Source organism: Pogoniulus pusillus, unplaced genomic scaffold (assembly GCF_015220805.1).
Source record: "Pogoniulus pusillus isolate bPogPus1 unplaced genomic scaffold, bPogPus1.pri scaffold_62_arrow_ctg1, whole genome shotgun sequence".
Classification (NCBI taxonomy): domain Eukaryota; kingdom Metazoa; phylum Chordata; class Aves; order Piciformes; family Lybiidae; genus Pogoniulus; species Pogoniulus pusillus.
The window spans coordinates 810118-833022 of record NW_026974712.1 but is presented as its reverse complement, the minus strand read 5'-3'; the positions used below and the strand labels follow the sequence as shown (position 1 = coordinate 833022).

At 60.3% G+C, this 22905-nt stretch overlaps 1 protein-coding gene across 2 annotated transcripts in view; it reads right to left on the bottom strand.

Annotated features, from left to right (window-relative positions):
* Positions 1–22905, bottom strand: part of BRD4 (bromodomain containing 4) — a 67694-nt gene that overhangs the window by 31538 nt on the left and 13251 nt on the right. For both annotated transcript variants that reach the window (XM_064141660.1, XM_064141661.1), the window contains exons 2-6: positions 16340–16437; positions 11716–11823; positions 6927–7242; positions 4875–5012; positions 604–739 (exon numbers count right to left, since the gene is read on the bottom strand). In XM_064141660.1, coding sequence (XP_063997730.1) covers positions 604–739; positions 4875–5012; positions 6927–7242; positions 11716–11729 — 604 coding nt within the window. In that variant the 5' untranslated portion in view covers positions 11730–11823; positions 16340–16437. The remainder of the gene's footprint in view (positions 1–603; positions 740–4874; positions 5013–6926; positions 7243–11715; positions 11824–16339; positions 16438–22905) is intronic.

Sequence of the window (22905 nt, the reverse complement as noted above, 5' to 3'; positions counted from 1 at the left end):
CTCCTGTTCAACAACTTCCTCCTCACCTCCAGCCTCACTCTCCTCACCTCCAGCTCTGCTCCATCCCCCCCACTCCTGCCACTCCCTGACAGCCTCAAAAGTCCCTCCCCAGCTTTTTTGGAGCCCCCTTCAGCTCCTGGCAGGCCACAAGAAGGTCCCCTGGGAGCCTCCTCTGCTCCAGCCTGCACAGCCCCAGCTCTTTCAGGCTGTGCTCACAGCAGAGCTGCTGCAGCCTCTGAGCATCCTCCTGGCCCTGCTCTGGACACTCTCCAGCATCTCCACAGCCCAGAGCTGGATGCAGCACTCCAGGTGGGGTCACAGCAGAGCAGAGCAGAGGGGCAGAATCCCCTCCCTGGCCCTGCTGGCCACACTGCTGCTGCTGCAGCCCAGGCTCTGGCTGCTCTCTGTGCTGCAAGTGCACACTGCTGGCTCCTGCTGAGCTTCTCCTCCAGCAGCACCCCCAAGTCCCCCTCCTCAGGGCTGCCTGGCACTGCCCAGCCTGGAGTTGTGCTTGGCACTGCAAGCACTCCTGGAGGCCAAAGCCAGGTGCAGGCTTTGTGGCCAAGAGCTCAGAGGTGGCCAGCAGGTGGCCATGGTCTTTACCTGCTTCCTTCCTGGCGCGGCCTCTGCCCTTTGTCTGGGCAATGACAATTTCTGTCTCCTCCTGGGTCATCTCTGAGATCTTCTGGAGGAAAAGCTTCTCAAGAGCTTCTGCCATGAGGACAATGTCATCTCCTGGCTGGAGGAGAAAGGAGAGGGGAGGTTAGGTAGGACCAAAGTGGTCTCCAGGAGAGGATTCTGCCTGCTCAACTTGCTGCTTCCACCACCAAGAGGAGCTGGGTCAGGGCCTGGGGGTTGCCTCCACCAGGAGGTCTCTGCTCCTCTTGGTGGGGCCCAGGGCAGAGCTTTCTCTCTGGAGCATCAAGGGTAGGGAGGAAGAAGAGATGGGTGGGAGAGGAAGAGCTGGGCCTGGGCTTCCTCCCTTCAAAAGGAGGCTTTGGAGGTCCAAGCTTAGCATTGGAAGCTTTTGTGGCCCAGGATGGAAGGAGAGGACATTTCTGAGGTCCTCAGGGACCTTGGACTGCAAAGGGCAGGGAGAAGAGGGAGGAGGAAGCTACCAAGGCTGAGACCTTTCTGAGGTCCTCAGGGACCTTGGACTGCAAAGGGCAGGGAGAAGAGGGAGGAGGAAGCTACCAAGGCTGAGACCTTCTGGCCAGGGCCAGCCTGCAGTGCTGAGGGCCAGGAGGCAGCAGAGAAGTGAAGGGCTGAGGCTGGACACCACCAAAGCAAGAGCCACCAGACACGGTGGCACCAGGAGAAGCCCTGGAGGGTGGCCACAGCCCAGCAGAGCTGAGGGCCCAGAGGGAGCTTCTCTGGATGCTTTATGGCCTCCAGCCCCGAGCAGAGAGGTGAAGGTCAGGGAGGAGATGGAGGAGGAGGCTGGAGAGAGGCAGACGCTGGGGGGAGGCAATGTGGCAGGAGCCCTCCTGGGCTGGGAGAGAGATCTGAAGCCTCCCAGAGCCTCGAGGTGCATCGTGCAGGGCCTGACCCCGCGGGGCAGTGCCCAAGGAGACAGCTCTGGAGGCCTCCAGGGCCAAGGCCTGGCTGTGGAACCTGCCAGAAAGGGCTGGTGCAAGGCTGCCGAGAGCGGCGGCGGAGGTCAGCGGGCGCAGGGGCGAGCAACAGCCTGCTCCAGCCTCCTCCTGCTCCAGCCTCCTCCTGCTCCAGCCTCCTGAGAGCCTTCTCCTGCTCCAGCCTCCTGCTCCAGCCTCCTGAGCCTCCTCCTGCTCCAGCCTCCTGCTCCAGCCTCCTGAGAGCCTTCTCCTGCTCCAGCCTCCTGCTCCAGCCTCCCGAGCCTCCTCCTGCTCCAGCCTCCTGCTCCAGCCTCCTGAGAGCCTTCTCCTGCTCTCAAGCCTCCTCAGCGTCCTCCTCTCCAGCCTCTTGAGAGCCTCCCCCTGCTCCAGCCCCCCGAGAGCCTCCTCCTCAGCCTCCCCCTGCTCTCCAGCCTCCTCCAGCCTTCTCAGCCTCCTGCTCTCCAGCCTCCCAAGAGCCTCTCCCTGCTCTCCAGCCTCCCGAGAGCCTCCCCCTGCTCTCCAGCCTCCTGAGAGCCTCCTGCTGCTCTGAGAGCAGGATGGGATCTTTCAAAAACCAACCATGCTGAGACCCTTAAAGAGTATCCATGGTGGGACCCCTGAAGACCACCCAGGGTGGGACCCTTCAAGACCAACCACAATTGAACCCTTCAAGGCCATCCATGGTTGGACCCTTGAAGATCATCCACGGTGGAACCCTTCACCACCACCCACAGTGGAACCCAGCATCAGCCATGGTGGAATCCTTCAAGAGCATCCATGGTTGGACCCTTGGAGACCACCCACAGTGGGACCCTTCAAGAACAATCATGGTGGAACCCTTCAAAACCAACCATAGTGGAACCCAGGACCAACCACGGTGGAATTCAAGCCCAACCATGGTGAACTCTTCAAGTTCACTTATGGTGGAACCCTCTTCAAGATCAACCATGGTGGAACTCAGGACCAACCACAATGGAGCCCTTGAAAAGCATCCATGGCTGGATCCCTGAAGATCACCCCACAGTGGGACCCTTCAAGACCAACCATGGTGGGACCTTTGAAGATCATCCTTGGTACCCTTCAACAACAACCATGGTGGAACCCTTCAAGACCAGCCACAGCCAAACCCAGGACCATCTACAGACAGATGCATCCCTGAAGAGCATCCAGGATGGGACCCAGGATGAACCACAATGGAACCTTTCAAGACCATCCATGGTTGGACCCTTCAAGACTATCCACAGTGGGACCCTTCAAGACCAACCATGGTGAAACCCTTGAAGAACATCCTTGGGATCCTTCAAGAACAACCATGGTGGAACCCTTCAAGATCATCCATGGTGGGACCCTTGAAGAGCAGCCATGGTGGAACCCTTGAAGAGCATCCATGGTGGGACCTCTGAAGAGCATCCATGGTGGATCTCCAGACCAGCTAGGGTGGGACCCCTGAAGAGCATCCACAGTGGAAGCCCTGAAGAGCATCCACTGTGGATCTCAAGACCACCCAGGGCAGGACCCTTGAAGAGCACCCACAGTGGATCTCCAGCCCATCCACAATGGAACCCCTGAAGAGCATCCACAGTGGATCTCCAGACCCGCCAGGGTGGGACCCCTGAAGAGCATCCACAGTGGATCTCCAGACCATCCACAATGGAACCCCTGAAGAGCATCCACAGTGGATCTCCAGACCTGCCAGGGTGGAACCCCTGAAGAGCACCACCCACAGTGGATCTCCAGACCCGCCAGGGCAGGCCCCTTGAAGAGCATCCACAGTGGATCTCCAGCCCATCCACAATGGAACCCCTGAAGAGCATCCACAGTGGATCTCCAGACCCGCCAGGGTGGGACCCCTGAAGAGCATCCACAGTGGATCTCCAGACCATCCACAATGGAACCCCTGAAGAGCACCCACAGTGGATCTCCAGACCATCCACAATGGAACTCCTGAAGAGCATCCACAGTGGATCTCCAGACCATCCACAATGGAACCCCTGAAGAGCATCCACAGTGGATCTCCAGCCCATCCACAATGGAACCCCTGAAGAGCATCCGCAGTGGATCTCCAGACCCACCAGGGTGGAACCCCTGAAGAGCATCCACAGTGGATCTCCAGCCCATCCACAATGGAACCCCTGAAGAGCATCCACAGTGGATCTCCAGCCCATCCACAATGGAACCCCTGAAGAGCATCCACAGTGGATCTCCAGCCCATCCACAATGGAACCCCTGAAGAGCATCCACTGTGGATCTCAAGACCACCCAGGGCAGGACCCTTGAAGAGCACCCACAGTGGATCTCCAGACCATCCACAATGGAACCCCTGAAGAGCATCCACAGTGGATCTCCAGACCATCCACAATGGAACTCCTGAAGAGCATCCACAGTGGATCTCCAGACCATCCACAATGGAACCCCTGAAGAGCATCCACAGTGGATCTCCAGACCATCCACAATGGAACCCCTGAAGAGCACCCACAGTGGATCTCCAGCCCATCCACAATGGAACCCCTGAAGAGCATCCACAGTGGATCTCCAGCCCATCCACAATGGAACCCCTGAAGAGCACCCACAGTGGATCTCCAGACCCACCAGGGTGGAACCCCTGAAGAGCACCCACAGTGGATCTCCAGACCATCCACAATGGAACCCCTGAAGAGCACCCACAGTGGATCTCCAGACCATCCACAATGGAACTCCTGAAGAGCATCCACAGTGGATCTCCAGACCATCCACAATGGAACCCCTGAAGAGCACCCACAGTGAATCTCCAGACCATCCACAATGGAACTCCTGAAGAGCATCCACAGTGGATCTCCAGACCCACCAGGGTGGAACCCCTGAAGAGCATCCACAGTGGATCTCCAGCCCATCCACAATGGAACCCCTGAAGAGCATCCACAGTGGATCTCCAGCCCATCCACAATGGAACCCCTGAAGAGCATCCACTGTGGATCTCAAGACCACCCAGGGCAGGACCCTTGAAGAGCACCCACAGTGGATCTCCAGCCCATCCACAATGGAACCCCTGAAGAGCATCCACAGTGGATCTCCAGACCATCCACAATGGAACCCCTGAAGAGCATCCACAGTGGATCTCCAGACCTGCCAGGGTGGAACCCCTGAAGAGCACCCACAGTGGATCTCCAGCCCATCCACAATGGAACTCCTGAAGAGCATCCACAGTGGATCTCCAGACCCGCCAGGCAGGACCCTTGAAGAGCACGGCGGGCGGGGCCTTGGCGGGCGGGGCCCTGGCGGGCGTGGCAGGCGGGCGTGGCGGCGCTGCCCCGCCCTGGGTACCTTGTTGTAGATGTAGCAGTTTGTAAACATGGTGTTGAAGTCCTGGATGCACTCCTGAGCGTTCCAGTAGTAGTTGTTCTCCAAGCGCTTCTTGATTGTTCCCATGTCCATCGGCGTCTTGATGATCTTGTAGTAGTCCTGCAGGGGCAGCCAGAGGAGCAGAGCTCAAGCTGGGCACCACCAGCAGCAGGAGCTCCACCTCAGCCCTGGGCCTGACTGCCTCGGATGAGCCAAGCCCAGGAGAGCCTCATGCAACCAACCAGAGGTGGTCGGCAGCAGCCTCCTGGCTGGGAGTTGTAAGGGAACCTTTGGCAGAGCAGAGAAGCAAGGACTGGGTTGGGTTGGAGAAGACCTTGGAGATCCTCCAGTCCAACTGCTCTCTAACTCTCCCCCAGGCTGAGGCTGCTCTATGCCTCCAGGGGTGGGGATTCCACCACCTCCTGCAGCAGCCTGGGCAAGGCTTTAAGAGACCTCCCAGGGAGGAAGTTTCTCTTTGTGGCCAACCTGAACCTCCCCTGGGGCAACCTGAGGTCCAGGTGGTCCCTTTCAGCCCAAATCTGACTACAATCATAAAGATCCTCCAGCCCAACCATCAGCTCTCCTCCAGCCCAACCATGAGATCTCCTCCAGCCCAACCATGAGATCTCCTCCAGCCCAACCATCAGCTCTCCTCCAGCCCAACCATGAGATCTCCTCCAGCCCAACCATGAGATCTCCTCCAGCCCAACCATGAGATCTCCTCCAGCCCAACCATGAGCTCTCCTCCAGCCCAACCATCAGCTCTCCTCCAGCCCAACCATCAGCTCTCCTCCAGCCCAACCATCAGCTCTCCTCCAGCCCAACCATGAGATCTCCTCCAGCCCAACCATGAGATCTCCTCCAGCCCAACCATCAGCTCTCCTCCAGCCCAACCATGAGATCTCCTCCAGCCCAACCATGAGATCTCCTCCAGCCCAACCATGAGATCTCCTCCACCCCAACCATTAGCTCTCTTCCACTCCAACCATTAGCTCCCCTTCACCCCAACCATCAGCTCCCCTTCACCCCAACCATGAGATCTCCTCCACCCCAACCATCAGCTCCCCTTCACCCCAACCATGAGATCTCCTCCACCCCAACCATCAGCTCCCCTTCACCCCAACCATGAGATCTCCTCCACCCCAACCATCAGCTCTCTTCCACCCCAACCAAGAGATCTCCACTGCAGCCATCAGCTCTCCTCCACCCCAACCAAGAGATCTCCACTGCAGCCATCAGCTCTCTTCTACCCCAACCATCAGCTCTCTTCCACCCCAACCATCAGATCTCCTCCACCCCAACCATCAGATCTCCTCCACCCCAACCATCAGCTCTCCTCCACCCCAACCAAGAGATCTCCTCCACCCCAGCCATTAGCTCCCCTTCACCCCAACCAGGAGATCTCCTCCACCCCAACCATCAGCTCTCTTCCACCCCAACTAAGAGATCTCCACTGCAGCCATCAGCTCTCCTCCACCCCAACCAAGAGATCTCCACCCCAACCATCAGCTCTCTTCCACCCCAACCATCAGATCTTCTCCACCCCAACCATCATCTCTCTTCCACCCCAACCATCAGATCTTCTCCACCCCAACCATCAGCTCTCTTCCACCCCAACCAAGAGATCTCCTCCACCCCAACCAAGAGATCTCCACTGCAGCCATCAGCTCTCCTCCACCCCAACCATCAGCTCCCCTCCACCTCAACCATCATCTCTCCTCCACCCCAACTATCAGCTCTCCTCCACTCCAACCATCAGCTCCACTTCACCCCAACCATCAGCTCTCCTCCACCCCAACCATCAGCTCCACTTCACCCCAACCATCAGCTCTCCTCCACCCCAACCATCAGCTCCACTTCACCCCAACCATCAGCTCTCCTCCACCCCAACCATCAGCTCTCCTCCACCCCAACCATCAGCTCCACTTCACCCCAACCATCATCTCTCCTTCACCCCAACCATCAGCTCTCCTCCAGCCGCCCCCAGGCTCCATCCCCTCCCTCCCAGCAGGCCCCCCTGAGCCCCTCACTCACAGGGAGGTTCAGCTTGACGGCGTCCACAGGCTGCTGGAAAGGCCACGCAAATTTGTGCTTCCAGAGGGTCTTGAGGACCTCCTTCAGCAGGTACTGCAGCTGGTTGGTCTGGCGCTTGGGCTTGTTGGGGTTGGAGGTCTCTGGGGGAGGAGGGTTGACCCCCACCAGGCTGCCAGGCTGGGGCTGGGCCTGTGCCTGGGTGGTTGCCATCTGGGAGGCCTCCAGGCCGTCGCCCATCACCGGCAGGTTCCTCAGCCTCGTGCCGGGGCCGCTCTCCGCTGCCATGTTGATCCCATTGCATTCCTCGCCGGACACCCTGCGGAGCCAGCACAGGGCAGGGGGGCTGCAGCCTGGGCCACGAGGTGCAACCTCCCCAGGCTGGGCAAGGAGGGCTCCAAGGCTCTCCAGAAGGGCTCCGTATGGCTCCGTGCTCTGGGAGGGCTCCACACAGACCCTGGGGACCTCCTCCAAGCTCTGGCCTCACCTGGGCAGTGAGGGCCCCAAAGGGCTCCATACAGACCCTGTGGGCCTCCTCCAAGCTCTGGCCTCACCTGCTCAGTGAGGGCCCCAAAGGGCTCCACACAGACCCTGTGGATCCCATTCCATGCTCTGGCCTCACCTGGGCAGTGAGGGCCCCAAAGGGCTCCACACAGACCATGTGGACCTCCTCCATACTCTGGCCTCACCTGGGCAGTGAGGGCCCCAAAGGGCTCCATACAGACCCTGTGGACCTCCTCCATGCTCTGGCCTCACCTGGGCAGTGAGGGCCCCAAAGGGCTCCATACAGACCCTGTGGACCTCCTCCATGCTCTGGCCTCACCTGGGCAGTGAGGGCCCCAAAGGGCTCCACACAGACCCTGTGGATCCCATTCCCTGCTCTGGCCTCGCCTGGGCAGTGAGGGCCCCAAAGGGCTCCATACAGACCCTGTGGACCTCCTCCATGCTCTGGCCTCACCTGGGCAGTGAGGGCCCCAAAGGGCTCCATACAGACCCTGTGGACCTCCTCCATGCTCTGGCCTCACCTGGGCAGTGAGGGCCCCAAAGGGCTCCATACAGACCCTGTGGACCTCCTCCATGCTCTGGCCTCACCTGGGCAGTGAGGGCCCCAAAGGGCTCCACACAGACCCTGTGGATCCCATTCCCTGCTCTGGCCTCGCCTGGGCAGTGAGGGCCCCAAAGGGCTCCATACAGACCCTGTGGACCTCCTCCATGCTCTGGCCTCACCTGGGCAGTGAGGGCCCCAAAGGGCTCCACACAGACCCTGTGGATCCCATTCCCTGCTCTGGCCTCGCCTGGGCAGTGAGGGCCCCAAAGGGCTCCACACAGACCCTGTGGATCCCATTCCCTGCTCTGGCCTCACCTGCTCAGTGAGGGCCCCAAAGGGCTCCATCCAGACCCTGTGGATCCCATTCCAGGTTCTGGAGCCAGCTGAAGGCCTCTCCAGCAGCAGCCTCTCTGCCCCCTCAGAAGCCCATGGAGATGCTGTGGTGGAGGCAGCAGCCCCAGAACTGAGGCTTTTCCATGCCTCTGCATGCCCAGACCTGCTCTTCTGCCAGGACCCAGGAGGCAGCAAACAAAGTGTGTAACCCACACACGCCCTGCCCCTGTGCCCCTGGGGTCTGGGCAGGTAATGCCCTCTTGGGAGGGTCCAGGCATGTCTCTACTGCCTATTGGGGCAAGGTTTGGTTTAGAGCCAACCTGATTGGTCATGTTAGATGTCCAACAAGCCCAGAGCCTTTGAAGAGGGGTGCACAGCAGCACCACGGGGTCAGTCCTGGTCAGACAATCCAGGCTGTTTACCAGTTCAGAGCTTAGAGCATTTTAGACTCAGCTCTGATCCACAGCAGCATCCTGCTGCCCTGACCTGCTTGCATGGCCTAGACACAGGATCAGGCCTTGCTCACTTGCAAGCATTACAGAGGCTCAGACCTCATGCATTGATCTCAAGGAGCAGCCAAGCTACCTGCCAGCCCTCTGAGAAGCAGAGCACATTCATGCCTGCACCATACCTATATGGGGAGCTGAGAGACCCCCTGCCTAGCCTAGAGCTGTCTTGATCCATCTGTGGAGTTAAACCTCCCTGCAGCACGGTGTAGATACTACTTGCCAGCTGCCCTGCAGCTCTGGAGAGACCCAGAGCTCAGCAGCCCCTCAGACAGTCTGCACACCTGCAAAGGCAGCCTGCTAGCTGCCAGCCCGTGTCAGAGGCAACACAGGCAGCTCCTTCTCCTGCACCAGGAATCCTGCCAGCAGGGTTCTGCACTTTGGCCACAACCCCAAGCAGCACTACAGGCTGGGGACTGAGTGGCTGGAGAGCAGTCAGGAGGAAAGGGACCTGGGGGTACTGATAGAGAGTAGCTGAAGATGAGCCAGCAGTGTGCCCAGGTGGCCAAGAGAGCCAATGGCATCCTGGCCTGCATCAGGAGCAGTGTGGCCAATAGGACAAGGGAGGTTCTTCTGCCCCTGTACTCAGCACTGCTCAGGCCACACCTTGAGTGCTGTGTCCAGTTCTGGGCCCCTCAGTTCAAGAGAGATGTTGAGGTGCTGGAACATGTCCAGAGAAGGGCAACAAAGCTGGTGAGGGGCCTGGAGGACAAATCCTATGAGGAGGGGTTGAGGGAGCTGGGCCTGGTTAGCCTGGAGAAGAGGAGGCTCAGAGGTGATCTTATTACTGTCTACAACTACCTGAAGGGAGGCTGTAGCCAGGTGGGGTTGGCCTCTTCTCCCAGGCAACCAGCAATAGAACAAGGGGACACAGTCTCAAGTTGTGCCAGGGCAGGTCTAGGCTGGATATTAGGAAGAAGTTCTTCACAGAGAGAGTGATTGGCATTGGAATGGGCTGCCCAGGGAGGTGGTGGAGGCACCGTGCCTGGAGGTGTTCAACAGAAGACTGGCTGAGGCACTTAGTGCCATGGTCTGGTTGATTGGATAGGGCTGGGGGATAGGTTGGACTGGATGAGCTTGGAGGTCTCTTCCAACCTGGTTGGTTCTGTGATTCTATGATCACCCCTGGACACACAGCTTCCAGGAGCAGCAGCTCTGAGGCAGAGATCACCCCAGGAGAAAAGGTTAGAGAAAACTCAATTTACCCCAGAGACAGGGAAAGCTTTAACATCCCTTGCAAGGCAGGACAGACTCCAGCTCACCAAGACCCCAATACTGGGCACAGGCTGAGACAGATTCCAGCAGTGTGCCCAGGTGGCCAAGAGAGCCAGTGGCATCCTGGCCTGCATCAGCAATGGTGTGGCCAGCAGGAGCAGGGAGGTCATTCTGCCCCTGTGCTCTGCACTGCTTAGACCACACCTTGAGTGCTGTGTTCAGTTCTGGGCCCCCCAGTTTAGGAGGGACATTGAGATGCTTGAGCGTGTCCAGAGAAGGGCAACGAGGCTGGGGAGAGGCCTTGAGCACAGCCCTACGAGGAGAGGCTGAGGGAGCTGGGATTGGTTAGCCTGGAGAAGAGGAGGCTCAGGGCAGACCTTATTGCTGTCTGCAACTACCTGAGGGGAGGCTGTGGCCAGGAGGAGGTTGCTCTCTTCTCTCAGGTGGCCAGCACCAGAAGGAGAGGACACAGCCTCAGGCTGTGCCAGGGGAGATTTAGGCTGGAGGTGAGGAGAAAGTTCTTCCCTGAGAGAGTCATTGGACACTGGAATGGGCTGCCCGGGGAGGTGGTGGAGTCGCCGTCCCTGGAGCTGTTCAAGGCAAGATTGGACGTGGCACTTGGTGCCATGGTCTGGCCTTGAGCTCTGTGCTAAAGGGTTGGACTTGAAGATCTGTGAGGTCTCTTCCAACCCTGATGAGACTGTGATACTGTGACACTGTGATGCTGTGATTCCCAGGAGGGTGATTTAATGATTAATACTTAAGAGCATCACACCTAAGTGAGCTTCAGTTCCCCTGTAATGTGAGTCACCTCTGCCTGAGGAGCAGACACAGTTTCAGCCCTCGCTGGGCAGACCCTGGAGCTGTTAAGAGGCACTGAGCCTAAGAAATCTTTCTCTCTGTCAATCATTGTTAATAATTTGATATTCCCATTCAATAATCAATCCCTGTGTCATAGAATCACAGAACCAACCAGGTTGGAAGAGACCTCCAAGCTCATCCAGCCCAACCTAGCACCCAGCCCTATCCAATCACCCAGACCATGGCACTAAGTGCCTCAGCCAGGCTTTGCTTGAAGACCCCCAGGCACGGTGCCTCCAGCACCTCCCTGGGCAGCCCATTCCAATGCCAATCACTCTCTCTGCCAACAACTTCCTCCTAACACCCAGCCCAGAGCTGGCACAACTTGAGACTGTGTCCCCTTGTTCTATTGCTGGTTGCCTGGGAGAAGAGGCCACCCCCACCTGGCTACAATGCCCCTTCAGGTAGCTGTAGACAGCAATGAGGTCACCCCTGAGCCTCCTCTTCTCCAGGCTAACCAATCCCAGCTCCCTCAGCCTCTCCTCATAGGATCTGTGCTGTAAATAGATCCCAAAGCTGTTTCCATAACCCTGGAATGCCACAGTGGGAGGGGGTGGAACACATCTGTAAATACTCATTTTAATAAATAATTGTATACAAAACCCAAAACCTCCTCAAATTAACTTCTCACCTGCCCCTCACAGGGGAGGAACAGAGAAATCCCCTCCACGACACACGCCAGGGCTGCAGCTGCAGGACACCTCCTGACTGCAGCCCGCTCCAGCTCCTCCTCCTCCTCCTCCCAGCTCCTCCCCCTCCCCCACCACATCTGGCTTGGCCTCGGGGGGGGCTCAGCTGGGGGCCAGCAGGGGGCGCCCTCTGCACTCACCTTGTCGGATACATCGCCAGAGTCGTGCCCCGGAGCAGCTGCGCAGTCAGAGCTCTGCTGACCTCTCCATCTGCCGCGGCTCCAGGCACGGCCGCCCTGGACACCGACCTGGGGGAGAGCACAGCTCAGGGCTGGGCCCAGCACAGCACAGCCCGGGGAGAGACCCAGGGGCCACAGCTGGGAGTGGGAGCAAGGAGATCCACCCACGGGGATCAGGGGTGAGAGGGGCCACAGCTGGGAGTGGGAGCAAGGAGATCCACCCACTGGGATCAGGGGTGAGAGGGGTCACAGCTGGGAGTGGAGCAAGGAGATCCACCCACGGGGATCAGGGGTGAGAGGGGCCACAGGCTGGGAGTGGGAGCAAGGAGATCCACCCACGGGGATCAGGGGTGAGAGGGGCCACAGCTGGGAGTGGGAGCAAGGAGATCCACCCACGGGGATCAGGGGTGAGAGGGGCCACAGGCTGGGAGTGGGAGCAAGGAGATCCACCCACTGGGATCAGGGGTGAGAGGGGCCACAGGCTGGGAGTGGGAGCAAGGAGATCCACCCACTGGGATCAGGGGTGAGAGGGGCCACAGCTAGGATTGGGAGCAAGGAGATCCACTCACTGGGATCAGGGGTGAGAGGGGCCACAGGCTGGGACTGGGATCAAGGAGATCCACCCACTGGGATCAGGGGTGAGAGGGGTCACAGGCTGGGAGTGGGAGCAAGGAGATCCACCCACTGGGATCAGGGGTGAGAGGGGTCACAGGCTGGGATCGGGAGCAAGGAGATCCACTCACTGGGATCAGGGGTGAGAGGGGTCACAGGCTGGGATCGGGAGCAAGGAGATCCACCCACGGGGATCAGGGGTGAGAGGGGCCACAGCTAGGATTGGGAGCAAGGAGATCCACCCACTGGGATCAGGGGTGAGAGGGGCCACAGCTGGGAGTGGGAGCAAAGAGATCCATCCACTGGGATCAGGGGTGAGAGGGGTCACAGGCTGGGATCGGGAGCAAGGAGATCCACCCACTGGGATCAGGGGTGAGAGGGGTCACAGGCTGGGAGTGGGAGCAAGGAGATCCACCCACTGGGATCAGGGGTGAGAGGGGCCACAGCTGGGAGTGGGAGCAAGGAGATCCACCCACTGGGATCAGGGGTGAGAGGGGTCACATGCTGGGAGTGGGAGCAAGGAGATCCACCCACGGGGATCAGGGGTGAGAGGGGTCACAGACTGGGATTAGCATCAAGGAGATCCACCCACTGGGATCAGGGGTGAGAGGGGTCACAGGCTGGGAGTGGGAGCAAGAAGATCCACCCACTGGGATCAGGGCCAAGAGGGGTCACATGCTGGGAGTGGGAGCAAGGAGATCCACCCACTGGGATCAGGGGTGAGAGGGGTCACAGGCTGGGAGTGGGAGCAAGGAGATCCACCCACTGGGATCAGGGGTGAGAGGGGCCACATGCTGGGATTAGCATCAAGGAGATCCACCCACTGGGATCAGGGGTGAGAGGAGTCACAGCTGGGATTGGGAGCAAGGAGATCCACCCACTGGGATCAGGGGTGAGAGGGGTCACAGGCTGGGATCGGGAGCAAGGAGATCCACCCACTGGGATCAGGGCCAAGAGGGGTCACAGGCTGGGAGTGGGAGCAAGGAGATCCACCCACTGGGATCAGGGGTGAGAGGGGCCACATGCTGGGAGTGGGAGCAAGGAGATCCACCCACTGGGATCAGGGGTGAGAGGGGCCACATGCTGGGATTAGCATCAAGGAGATCCACCCACTGGGATCAGGGGTGAGAGGGGTCACAGGCTGGGATTGGGAGCAAGGAGATCCACCCACTGGGATCAGGGGTGAGAGGGGCCACAGCTGGGAGTGGGAGCAAGGAGATCCACCCACTGGGATCAGGGGTGAGAGGGGTCACATGCTGGGAGTGGGAGCAAGGAGATCCACCCACTGGGATCAGGGGTGAGAGGGGTCACAGGCTGGGAGTGGGAGCAAGGAGATCCACCCACTGGGATCAGGGGTGAGAGGGGCCACATGCTGGGATTAGCATCAAGGAGATCCACCCACTGGGATCAGGGGTGAGAGGGGTCACAGGCTGGGATTGGGAGCAAGGAGATCCACCCACTGGGATCAGGGGTGAGAGGGGCCACAGCTGGGAGTGGGAGCAAGGAGATCCACCCACTGGGATCAGGGGTGAGAGGGGTCACATGCTGGGAGTGGGAGCAAGGAGATCCACCCACTGGGATCAGGGGTGAGAGGGGTCACAGGCTGGGAGTGGGAGCAAGGAGATCCACCCACTGGGATCAGGGGTGAGAGGGGCCACATGCTGGGAGTGGGAGCAAGGAGATCCACCCACTGGGATCAGGGGTGAGAGGGGCCACATGCTGGGATTAGCATCAAGGAGATCCACCCACTGGGATCAGGGGTGAGAGGGGTCACAGGCTGGGATTGGGAGCAAGGAGATCCACCCACTGGGATCAGGGGTGAGAGGGGCCACAGCTGGGAGTGGGAGCAAGGAGATCCACCCACTGGGATCAGGGGTGAGAGGGGTCACAGGCTGGGATCGGGAGCAAGGAGATCCACCCACTGGGATCAGGGGTGAGAGGGGTCACAGGCTGGGAGTGGGAGCAAGGAGATCCACCCACTGGGATCAGGGGTGAGAGGGGCCACATGCTGGGAGTGGGAGCAAGGAGATCCACCCACTGGGATCAGGGGTGAGAGGGGCCACATGCTGGGATTAGCATCAAGGAGATCCACCCACTGGGATCAGGGGTGAGAGGGGTCACAGGCTGGGATTGGGAGCAAGGAGATCCACCCACTGGGATCAGGGGTGAGAGGGGTCACAGGCTGGGAGTGGGAGCAAAGAGATCCACCCACTGGGATCAGGGGTGAGAGGGGCCACAGGCTGGGATTGGCATCAAGGAGATCCACCCACTGGGATCAGGGCCAAGAGGAGCCACATGCTGGAATCAGGATCAAGAAGATCCACTCACTGGGATCCAGGTCAAGAAGATCCACTCACTGGGATCAGGACCAAGAAGCCCCCCCCAGCTGTTGGAACTGGGATCAAGAAGATCCACCTGCTAGGATGAGGATCATGAAGATCCACTCACTGGGATCCAGGCCAAGAAGATCCACTCACTGGGATCAGGACCAAGAAGCCCCAGCTGTTGGGACTGGGATCAAGAAGATCCACTCACTGGGATCCAGGCCAAGAAGATCCACAGGATCTGCCCTCTGCCAGGAGGCCAAGGCTGGGGGCGTTGGGGGTGTGCAGCCTGCAGGAGGCTGCAGGAGCCCTTCTGGAGGCCTCTGCAGCAGAGGCTGAGGAGGAAGCTGGAGCCAGGCTCTGGAGCAGGAGCTGAGGGGCAGAGGTGAGGCTGGATGGGGGCAGAGCAGAAATGGCTCCTGGGGAAGGCAGCGAGAGCCTGGCCCAGGTTGCCCAGGGAGGCTGAAGCTGACCCAGGCCCATCCCAGATCATCTCTGCTGGACTCTGAGCAACCTTTCTGTGCTTGGAGGTGACCTTGGCCACTTCAGGGCCTTGAGCTGGATGAGCTCTGAGCTCCTTCCCCACCCAAACCAGCGCCGGTGGCAGCGCAGGAACCGCTCCTGCTCTTCCCCCACCCTTCCCCTCCACGGATCAGACTCCTGCTCCAAACTGCTGTTTTCTTTCTCCCCATCCCCTTTGCTCTCCTTCCCCTCCCCACCCCCAGAGCTGTTTGGTCTTGGACCTCCTCTAATCAAGCACCACCTCGGCCCACACCACCCCCAAACAGCAGCCCAGAGCCCAAGGCCGAGCCCTGGACGTCACCCAGGACCTTGAGATGTTTGGATGTCTCCTGCCTGCAAGGGGAAATTCCCCCCCAGGAGATGGGAGCTTGGGAGGCTCCAGCTGGGCTAGAGCAGGCTGGAAGTTCCCTCAGAGCCATCCCTGAGGTCGTTCAGCTTTGAGCTTTGGGTTTCTGCATCCTCCAGCACAGGAGGGACTTTGATGCCACCACTGTTCAATTCATTTCCACTCACAAGTGTCCAACCTTGAGCCCAGAGTGTGGCTGCCCCCCCCCCCCCAGATTCTTCTCCTCCCCACTTCTGCTTCATCATTGAACTGCAGAGATGTGGGCATGAAGCAGCAAATGATGGAGTTAGTTGGGCTGGAGAAGACTTTGAAGCTCATCAAGTCCAACCCTTAGCCCAGCAGTGCCCCAGGGCAGCCCCAGCCCAGGGCCCTCAGCAGCACAGCTGCAGGGCTTGGGAGCACCTCCAGCCATGGGCACAGCACCACTGCCCCTGGGCAGCCTGGGCCAGGCCTCACCAAGCCCTTCAGGGAGGACATTTCTGCTCCTGGCCAACCTCAGCCTGCCCTGGGGGCACCTTCAGGCTGCTTCCTCTGCTGCCAGCCCTCAGCAGCACAGGGCTCAGCCCCAGCTGGCTGCAGCCTCCTGCCAGGGAGCTGCAGAGCCCCACAAGGGCTCCCCTCAGCCTCCTCATTTGACTCCACTCCACGGTGACCATCGTGGCCCATCCTGGATGGAATCAACTCCTGATGTCCCACTCAACATCACCACCCCTGTGGTGACCTCCCAGGGTGGACATCCCAGCCCCAAAAGGAGCAGAGGAGTCAAAGTGCAGAGAATTACCTGAAACCTTGAGCTGTCCCCTTCGAGCTGTTGGGCTCCTCCTCACCAGCTCAGCCCTCTCTGACCTTCATCTTCGTCACGACTACACAGAGAAAGATCTGCAAGGGAAGGAGAGGAGGAGCTCAATCCCTCCCCACACCAGCACCAACTTCTCTCTCCTTCACCTTTTTTCCCTCTCCAGGTTCTGGTTTCATTTGTAGCCAAGGTTGGGGCTGAGGCAGGAACTCAGAAGTGCAGCAGATGCAGAGCTGGAGGGATCCAAGAGGATGGTTCCCAGCACCAGCAGCCATGGTTTGGAGTTGCCTCCACCCAAAACACCTCTGAGGGCTCCCCCAAGCACAGCTCCCATCCCTTAACTTCTCCTCAGAGGACCTGCAGGGGACTCCAAACACACCCTGCCAGCCCACAGAGCCCTTGCTGGGTGGGAAGGAGCTTCCAAGAGCATCTCCAAGTGCAGCTGAGCAGCTCTTGAGAGGTCTCAAAGCTACCCCCAGCCCCAGGACAGCGACCACTCAGCCCCTGGCTCCTCACAGACACTACCTCAAACCCACCAGATTCAGGCTTCTACCACAGAGCTGTCTCCAAGAAGACCTTCAGCACCACCATGGCCTTGGTGACCTTGCCCCTGACATGCCCACCACAGCTCCAGAGCCTGCAGGGCTCTATCTGAGAGCCAAGAAACTCCTGGAACTGTTAAAGCCTTCAATGGCCTCTGCAGAGGTGGGGATGAGATCCTAGAGATGGTGTGGGGCCAGATGGACCAGGGCAGGGATGGTCCTCCTGGAGTGGGGGCACTGGGGAGGGCACCTCTGGAGTGCTGGGGTTAGGGCTGGGACCCTCAGGTCAAGAAGGGCATTGAGGAGCAGGAGAGTGGCCAGAGAAGGGCAAAGGAAGGAGGGGAAGGGTCTGGAGGAGGAAAGGAAGGGTCTGGAGGAGGAAGAGGAGGAGGAGGAGGAGAAGGGGAAGGGAAGGGTCTGGAGCAGTTGTGAGGAGCAGCTGAGGGAGGTGTGGGGGTTGAGGCTGCAGCAGAGGAGGCTGAGGGGAGCCCTTGTGGGGCTCTGCAGCTCCCTGGCAGGAGGCTGCAGCCAGCTGGGGCTGAGCCCTGTGCTGCTGAGGGCTGGCAGCAGAGGAAGCAGCCTGAAGGTGCCCCCAGGGCAGGCTGAGGTTGGCCAGGAGCAGAAATGTCCTCCCTGAAGGGCTTGGTGAGGCCTGGCCCAGGCTGCCCAGGGGCAGTGGTGCAGTGCCCATGGCTGGAGAGGCTCTGCAGGGCCTGCAGCTGTGGTGCCCAGGGCCATGGCTTGGTGGTGCCCAGGGCCATGGCTTGGTGGTGTCCTGGGGCACTGCTGGGCTGGAGGCAGCTGGTTGGACCTGATGAGCTTCAAAGTCTTCCCCAACCCCATCAACTCCTCAATTCTCCCATTCCAGAGGGCACAGCAGATGGTTGCTCCATCACCCAGAGCAGCCCAGGAGCTCCAAGGAGCAGCTCAACCACCTCTGACTAACTTTAGGCCCAGCCCTAGCAAGCTGAGCTCCAAGCAAGACTCAGCTGCCCTGGGGTGAGGAACAGCAGGGCTGGAATCCATGGCTGGAGGTGTCCTGCTCTCAGCAGGACCTACTCCAGAACATCAAAGAGGTCACTCAGGGCCTTGCCACCACCCAGCAGTCACCCTCAGGCTGTAACTCAGATTCTTCTGGTCCTGGCTCCTGAGCCAGGAGGGAGGTGGACACCAGAGCAGCTCCAGGGATGGAACCCAGGAGGTCTAAGCCCAGTCTGGAGGGAGGTGGACACCAGAGCAGCTCCAGGGATGGAACCCAGGAGATCTAAGCCCAGCCTGGAGGGAGGTGGACACCAGAGCAGCTTCAGGGATGGAACCCAGGAGGTCTAAGCCCAGCCTGGAGGGAGGTGGACACCAGAGCAGCTCCAGGGATGGAACCCAGGAGATCTAAGCCCAGCCTGGAGGCAGGTGGACACCAGAGCAGCTCCAGGGATGGAACCCAGGAGATCTAAGCTCCTAGTGACATCCTCAGCTGTTGCTGCTGCCCACCTGGACCTTCTGACACAGCCTGAGGTCATTTGAATGCTTTGGGTTGGAGAAGACCCCGCAAGAGCCTTGAGCCACCACCATTACCACTCCCCCAGCACTGCCAGGTCCCTCAGCTCCACATCTCCATGGCCTCACTGAATGAGCTACAACCACCCCTGGGATGTTCCAACCCCACACAGGTCCCAGCAGGGTGGGAAGGAACCTCTGGAGATGATCCAGTCCCATGGAGGGTGCCCAGGGGGCAGCTGGCATTGGAAGCTCTGCACACAAGGAGACTCCACAACCTCTCTGGGCAGCTGCTCCAGGCCTGGCACCCTCCAAGCCAAGCAGCTGCTGCTCAGGGCACCTCCTGCCTCCCACTTGCTGCCCCTTGGCACAGCTCTGGGCACCACTCAGCAGTGCCCAACCCCCCAACCCCCAGCACAGAGCAGATGCCCTCTGGGGCTGCTCCCCTGCAGGCTGCCAGCCCCAGAGGTGCCCTCAGCATCTCCTCAAGCTCTGCTGGGCTCTCTCCAGCAGCTCCTGGGCACTGCAGCTGGGCAGCCCCCAGCTGGCCCTGGCACAGGGGCACAGAGCAGAGAGGGGCAGGAGCAGCTCCCCCTGTGCCCTGCTGCCCACACTCTTCCTCATGCCCCCCTACCCAGCAGAGCCCCTTGGGGACCTCCTTGCCCACCTTGCTGCCTCCTGCCCACCCTGGTGCCCACTCCCAGCTCCTTGCCAGCAGCTCTCCCCCTCCATGCCCTGTGCCAGGAGCCTGTTCCTCTCTTGCAGGCTGCCCAGCCCCAGCAGCACCCACCAAGAAGAGCACAGCTTCAGGGCACCCCAAATGCCAGCCTGGGCACCTGGGAAGGGACCTCTGGAGCTCTGCCAGGCCAGCAGGGTGCCCACAGCAGGGTGCCCAGGAGTGCCCAGCAGGCAGCTGGCACTGGAAGCTCTGCACACAAGGAGACTCCACAACCTCTCTGGGCAGCTGCTCCAGGCCTGGCACCCTCCAAGCCATGAAGGTTCTCCTGGTGGAACCTCCTGGCTGCCTGTTGGTGCCCTTTGGCCTCTCCTTTGGTGAGCACTGAGAAGATCCCAGCCCCATCCTCACCAGCCCAGCCCTTGAGCTCTCCCCCAGCATGGGGAGAGACTCTCAGTGAAGGAGGTCACCACCAAGACCCCCACACCTCACCTCCATGGGCCAGCTCGACCCTACCATGAGGCCACCTGACCCTGTGCCTGCCCAAACCAGCCAGGTCCAGGAGCTGCTCCTGCCCCAGGCTCCTTCATTTCACCTGAAGAAGCTCAACTGCACACAGGCTGTGCTCACCCAGCACCAGGAGGAGGTCACAGCAGTGACCAGAGTCTCTCTGCCCATGGTTTTCCTCCCCCTGAGCCACCATGAACCCCCAAGAGATGCTCTACCACCAAGATCTCCTCCTAGGATGGTACCAAAGCACCTTTCAAGTGGTCTCAAGACCTGCATTTTCCAGCAAACAAGGTGGGGAAAGGCACTCAGAGGGGACCAGGGACATTGGTGGCCATAGGAAGGAGCAGCTCAAGTTGAGATCAGGAGCACTGAAGCTTTGTGTGGGCCCCAGGAAGCACCACCACAGCCCAGCAGCCACCAACTGCTTCTGGAAAGGATCATCTGGGAACCAGGATGAGCTCTGGAGCTCTGCTGGAGCTCTGCACAGCTCCATGTGGATGTTCAGACCTTCTGCTGTAGGCTCCCTCAGCCACAAGCTTCATCTTCTAGGAGTCAGAGCCCTGTGGGGACCTCAGCTCCAAATGCACTCAGTCCCCTGAGGAGCCTTGGGCAGGTCCCAACCTTTCCTTCTTAATTGGAGCCTTCAAACTTCTCCTGGGTGGGAACATGGAAAGGGTTTGGGTGGTGGAGACCTTCCCAGGGCAGGCAGCAGGGACACCTGGGAACCATCCAATGCCTCTGCTGGGAGGACACTTGGAGCAGCAGCAGGAGCAGCCACGGAGCCAGCACTGGCAGCTCACCACCACACCAGCCCCAGGCACAGAAGTGGCTCAGACTCCAGCAGAGCTCACCTGGCAGGGGCCCAGGCCTGGGCCAGCTCCAGCCTCTCTGGGCAACCTGGGCCAGGCTCCCACCACCTGCCCCAGCAACCATTTCTGCTCTGCCCCCACCCAGCCTCACCTCTGCCACCTGCCAAGCCCTGCCCCTTGCCCTACAGCTCCTGCTCCACAGCCTGGCTCCAGCTCTCTCCTCAGCCTCTCCCAGCTCTGCAAAGGCCACCAGAAGCTCTCCTGCAGCCTCAACAACCTCAAACTCTCCCAGCCTTGGCCTCCCAGCTGCCAGCTCTTGCAGCAGCTCCAGGGCCTCCCCTGGCCCTGCCCCTCCAGCTCCCTCTCCCTGCTCTGCTCAGCACCCCGGAGCTGGCCCTGCCACTGCAGCTGGGCTGCCAGCAGCACAGGGCCACAGAACCTCCTCTGCCCACCTGCTGCCCAGCAGATGCTGCTTGGGGCTGGGCTGGCAGCTCCCCTTGGTGCCTCCTGGGCAGCTTCTCCCCCAACAGCACCCCCAAGGCCCTCTCCAGGGGGCTCCTTCTCCAGCCCTTTGGCCCCAGCCTGCACCCACAGCGGGAGCTGTGCCAACCCTCGGGCAGGAACCTTGCCCTTGCTGACCTTCAGCAGGTTGGCATTGGCCTCCCCTGCCCAGCCTACCCAGCTGCAGCCCTTCTGCTCCCTGCTGCCTGCCAGCCAAAGTCCACCCCCTTGGCTCTGCCTCTGCCCCGAGGGTGGCAGCAGGACGAGAAGAGGCTCAGGAGTGACCCTTGAGCCCTCAGCCTGTCCCTGCTCCACAGACAAGGCAGAGCCTGGAGCCCAGCCAGGAGCTGCTCCTGGCACACAGCCTGGTGGCACAAGGTGCCAGGAACCTCCTCACTGCCCAGGAGGGACCCAAGTGGACCTCCACTGGTGCAGGATGCCCAAGCCCAGGTCGGGCTGTGGCCAGAGAAAGGAGCATGGCAAATTCTGCTGCCAGATTCACCCAAAGCCCTCAGCTGCCAACAGAGGGATCCAGAGCCAAGGGCAGGCCTGAGCCAGGACTGCTGGGATCAGCCCTGCCCAAGGATGGAACCCAGGAGATCTAAGCTCAAATGGGCTCTGCCTGGGGGCAGGAGGAAGAGTGTGGGCAGCAGGGCACAGAGGGAGCTGCAGTGTGTGAGTGGGCACCAGGAGAGCTGCAGAGGGACTTTGCCCCAGGGGCTGTGGTGATGGCACAGGGAGTGATGGCTTCAAGCTGGGTCGAGAGGAGACCTGAGGAGGAAGTTCTGCCCCATCAGGGGTGCTGAGGCCCTGGCACAGGTTGCCCAGAGGAGCTGTGGAGGCTCCAAGCCTGGAGGTGTTCAAAGCCAGGCTGGGTGGGGCCTGGAGCAAGCTGGGCTAGCAGGAGGTGCCCATGCCCATGGCAGGGGGTTGGCACTGGATGCCCTTTGAGCTCCCTTCCAACCCAACCTGCTCCAGGACTCTGTGATGTTCTCTGCATGCCCAGGCTGAGGATGAGCATCCAAAGGCCAATTTCCTCCTAAGAACATCAGAGTTGACCATCAGGATTCTGACCCAGCCCTCAAACCCCCCCAGCTCTGGGTCCAAACCTGCCCTTCCACCCCCCCCAGGCTGCAGAATTCACCTCCCTCTCCTGCCCACCACTGCTCAGGCAGCTCTGGAAGCTGAGGTAGCAGAGGACAAGGCAAGGTCAGCCCCAGAGGAGCTGATAACAGAAGCTGAGAGACAACAAAACATGGCTCAGAAATGGGGGAAGAGCAGAGAATTTGGTTAAAAGTCTTCAGACAGGAGAAAAACAAACCCCAAATCAGAGGAAAAGCAGCAGGGGGGTTGGGAGTGGAGCTGCTGGGCCCACAGCAGACCACATCAAAGGCCTAAAGACATTCCAGGACCAGTTCAAACCAGTTTGTGCCAAGCCAAGAGCTCTTTCACTGACCCTCACCCAGCCCCAACGCTCTGAAACAGCAACAATGCCCCAGAACTGCCCCAAAACTGCCCCAAAACTGCCCCAGAGCCACTGGAGCCCTCCCTGGGGGCTGAGATCTGCCCAGGCTGCAGAGCTGGGGGAGAGGAAGGTCCTAAGGTGCCAACAGGCCAAGGGCAGGGTCCTGCCCCCTGGGCACAGAGGAACAAGCTCCTGGCACAGGGCATGGAGGGGGAGAGCTGCTGGCAAGGAGCTGGGAGTGGGCACCAGGGTGGGCAGGAGGCAGCAAGGTGGGCAAGGAGGTCCCCAAGGGGCTCTGCTGGGGAGTGGCATGAGGAAGAGTGTGGGCAGCAGGGCACAGAGGCAGCTGCTGCTGCTGGCCCTCTGCTGTGCCCCTGCCAGGGCCAGGTGGGGGCTGCCCAGCTGCAGAGCCCAGCAGCTGCTGGAGAGAGCCCAGCAGAGCTTGAGGAGATGCTGAGGGCACCTCTGGGGGTGCTGCTGGGGCTGGGCAGCCTGCAGGGGAGCAGCCCCAGAGGGCATCTGCTCTGTGCTGGAGGTTGGGGGGCATGAGGATG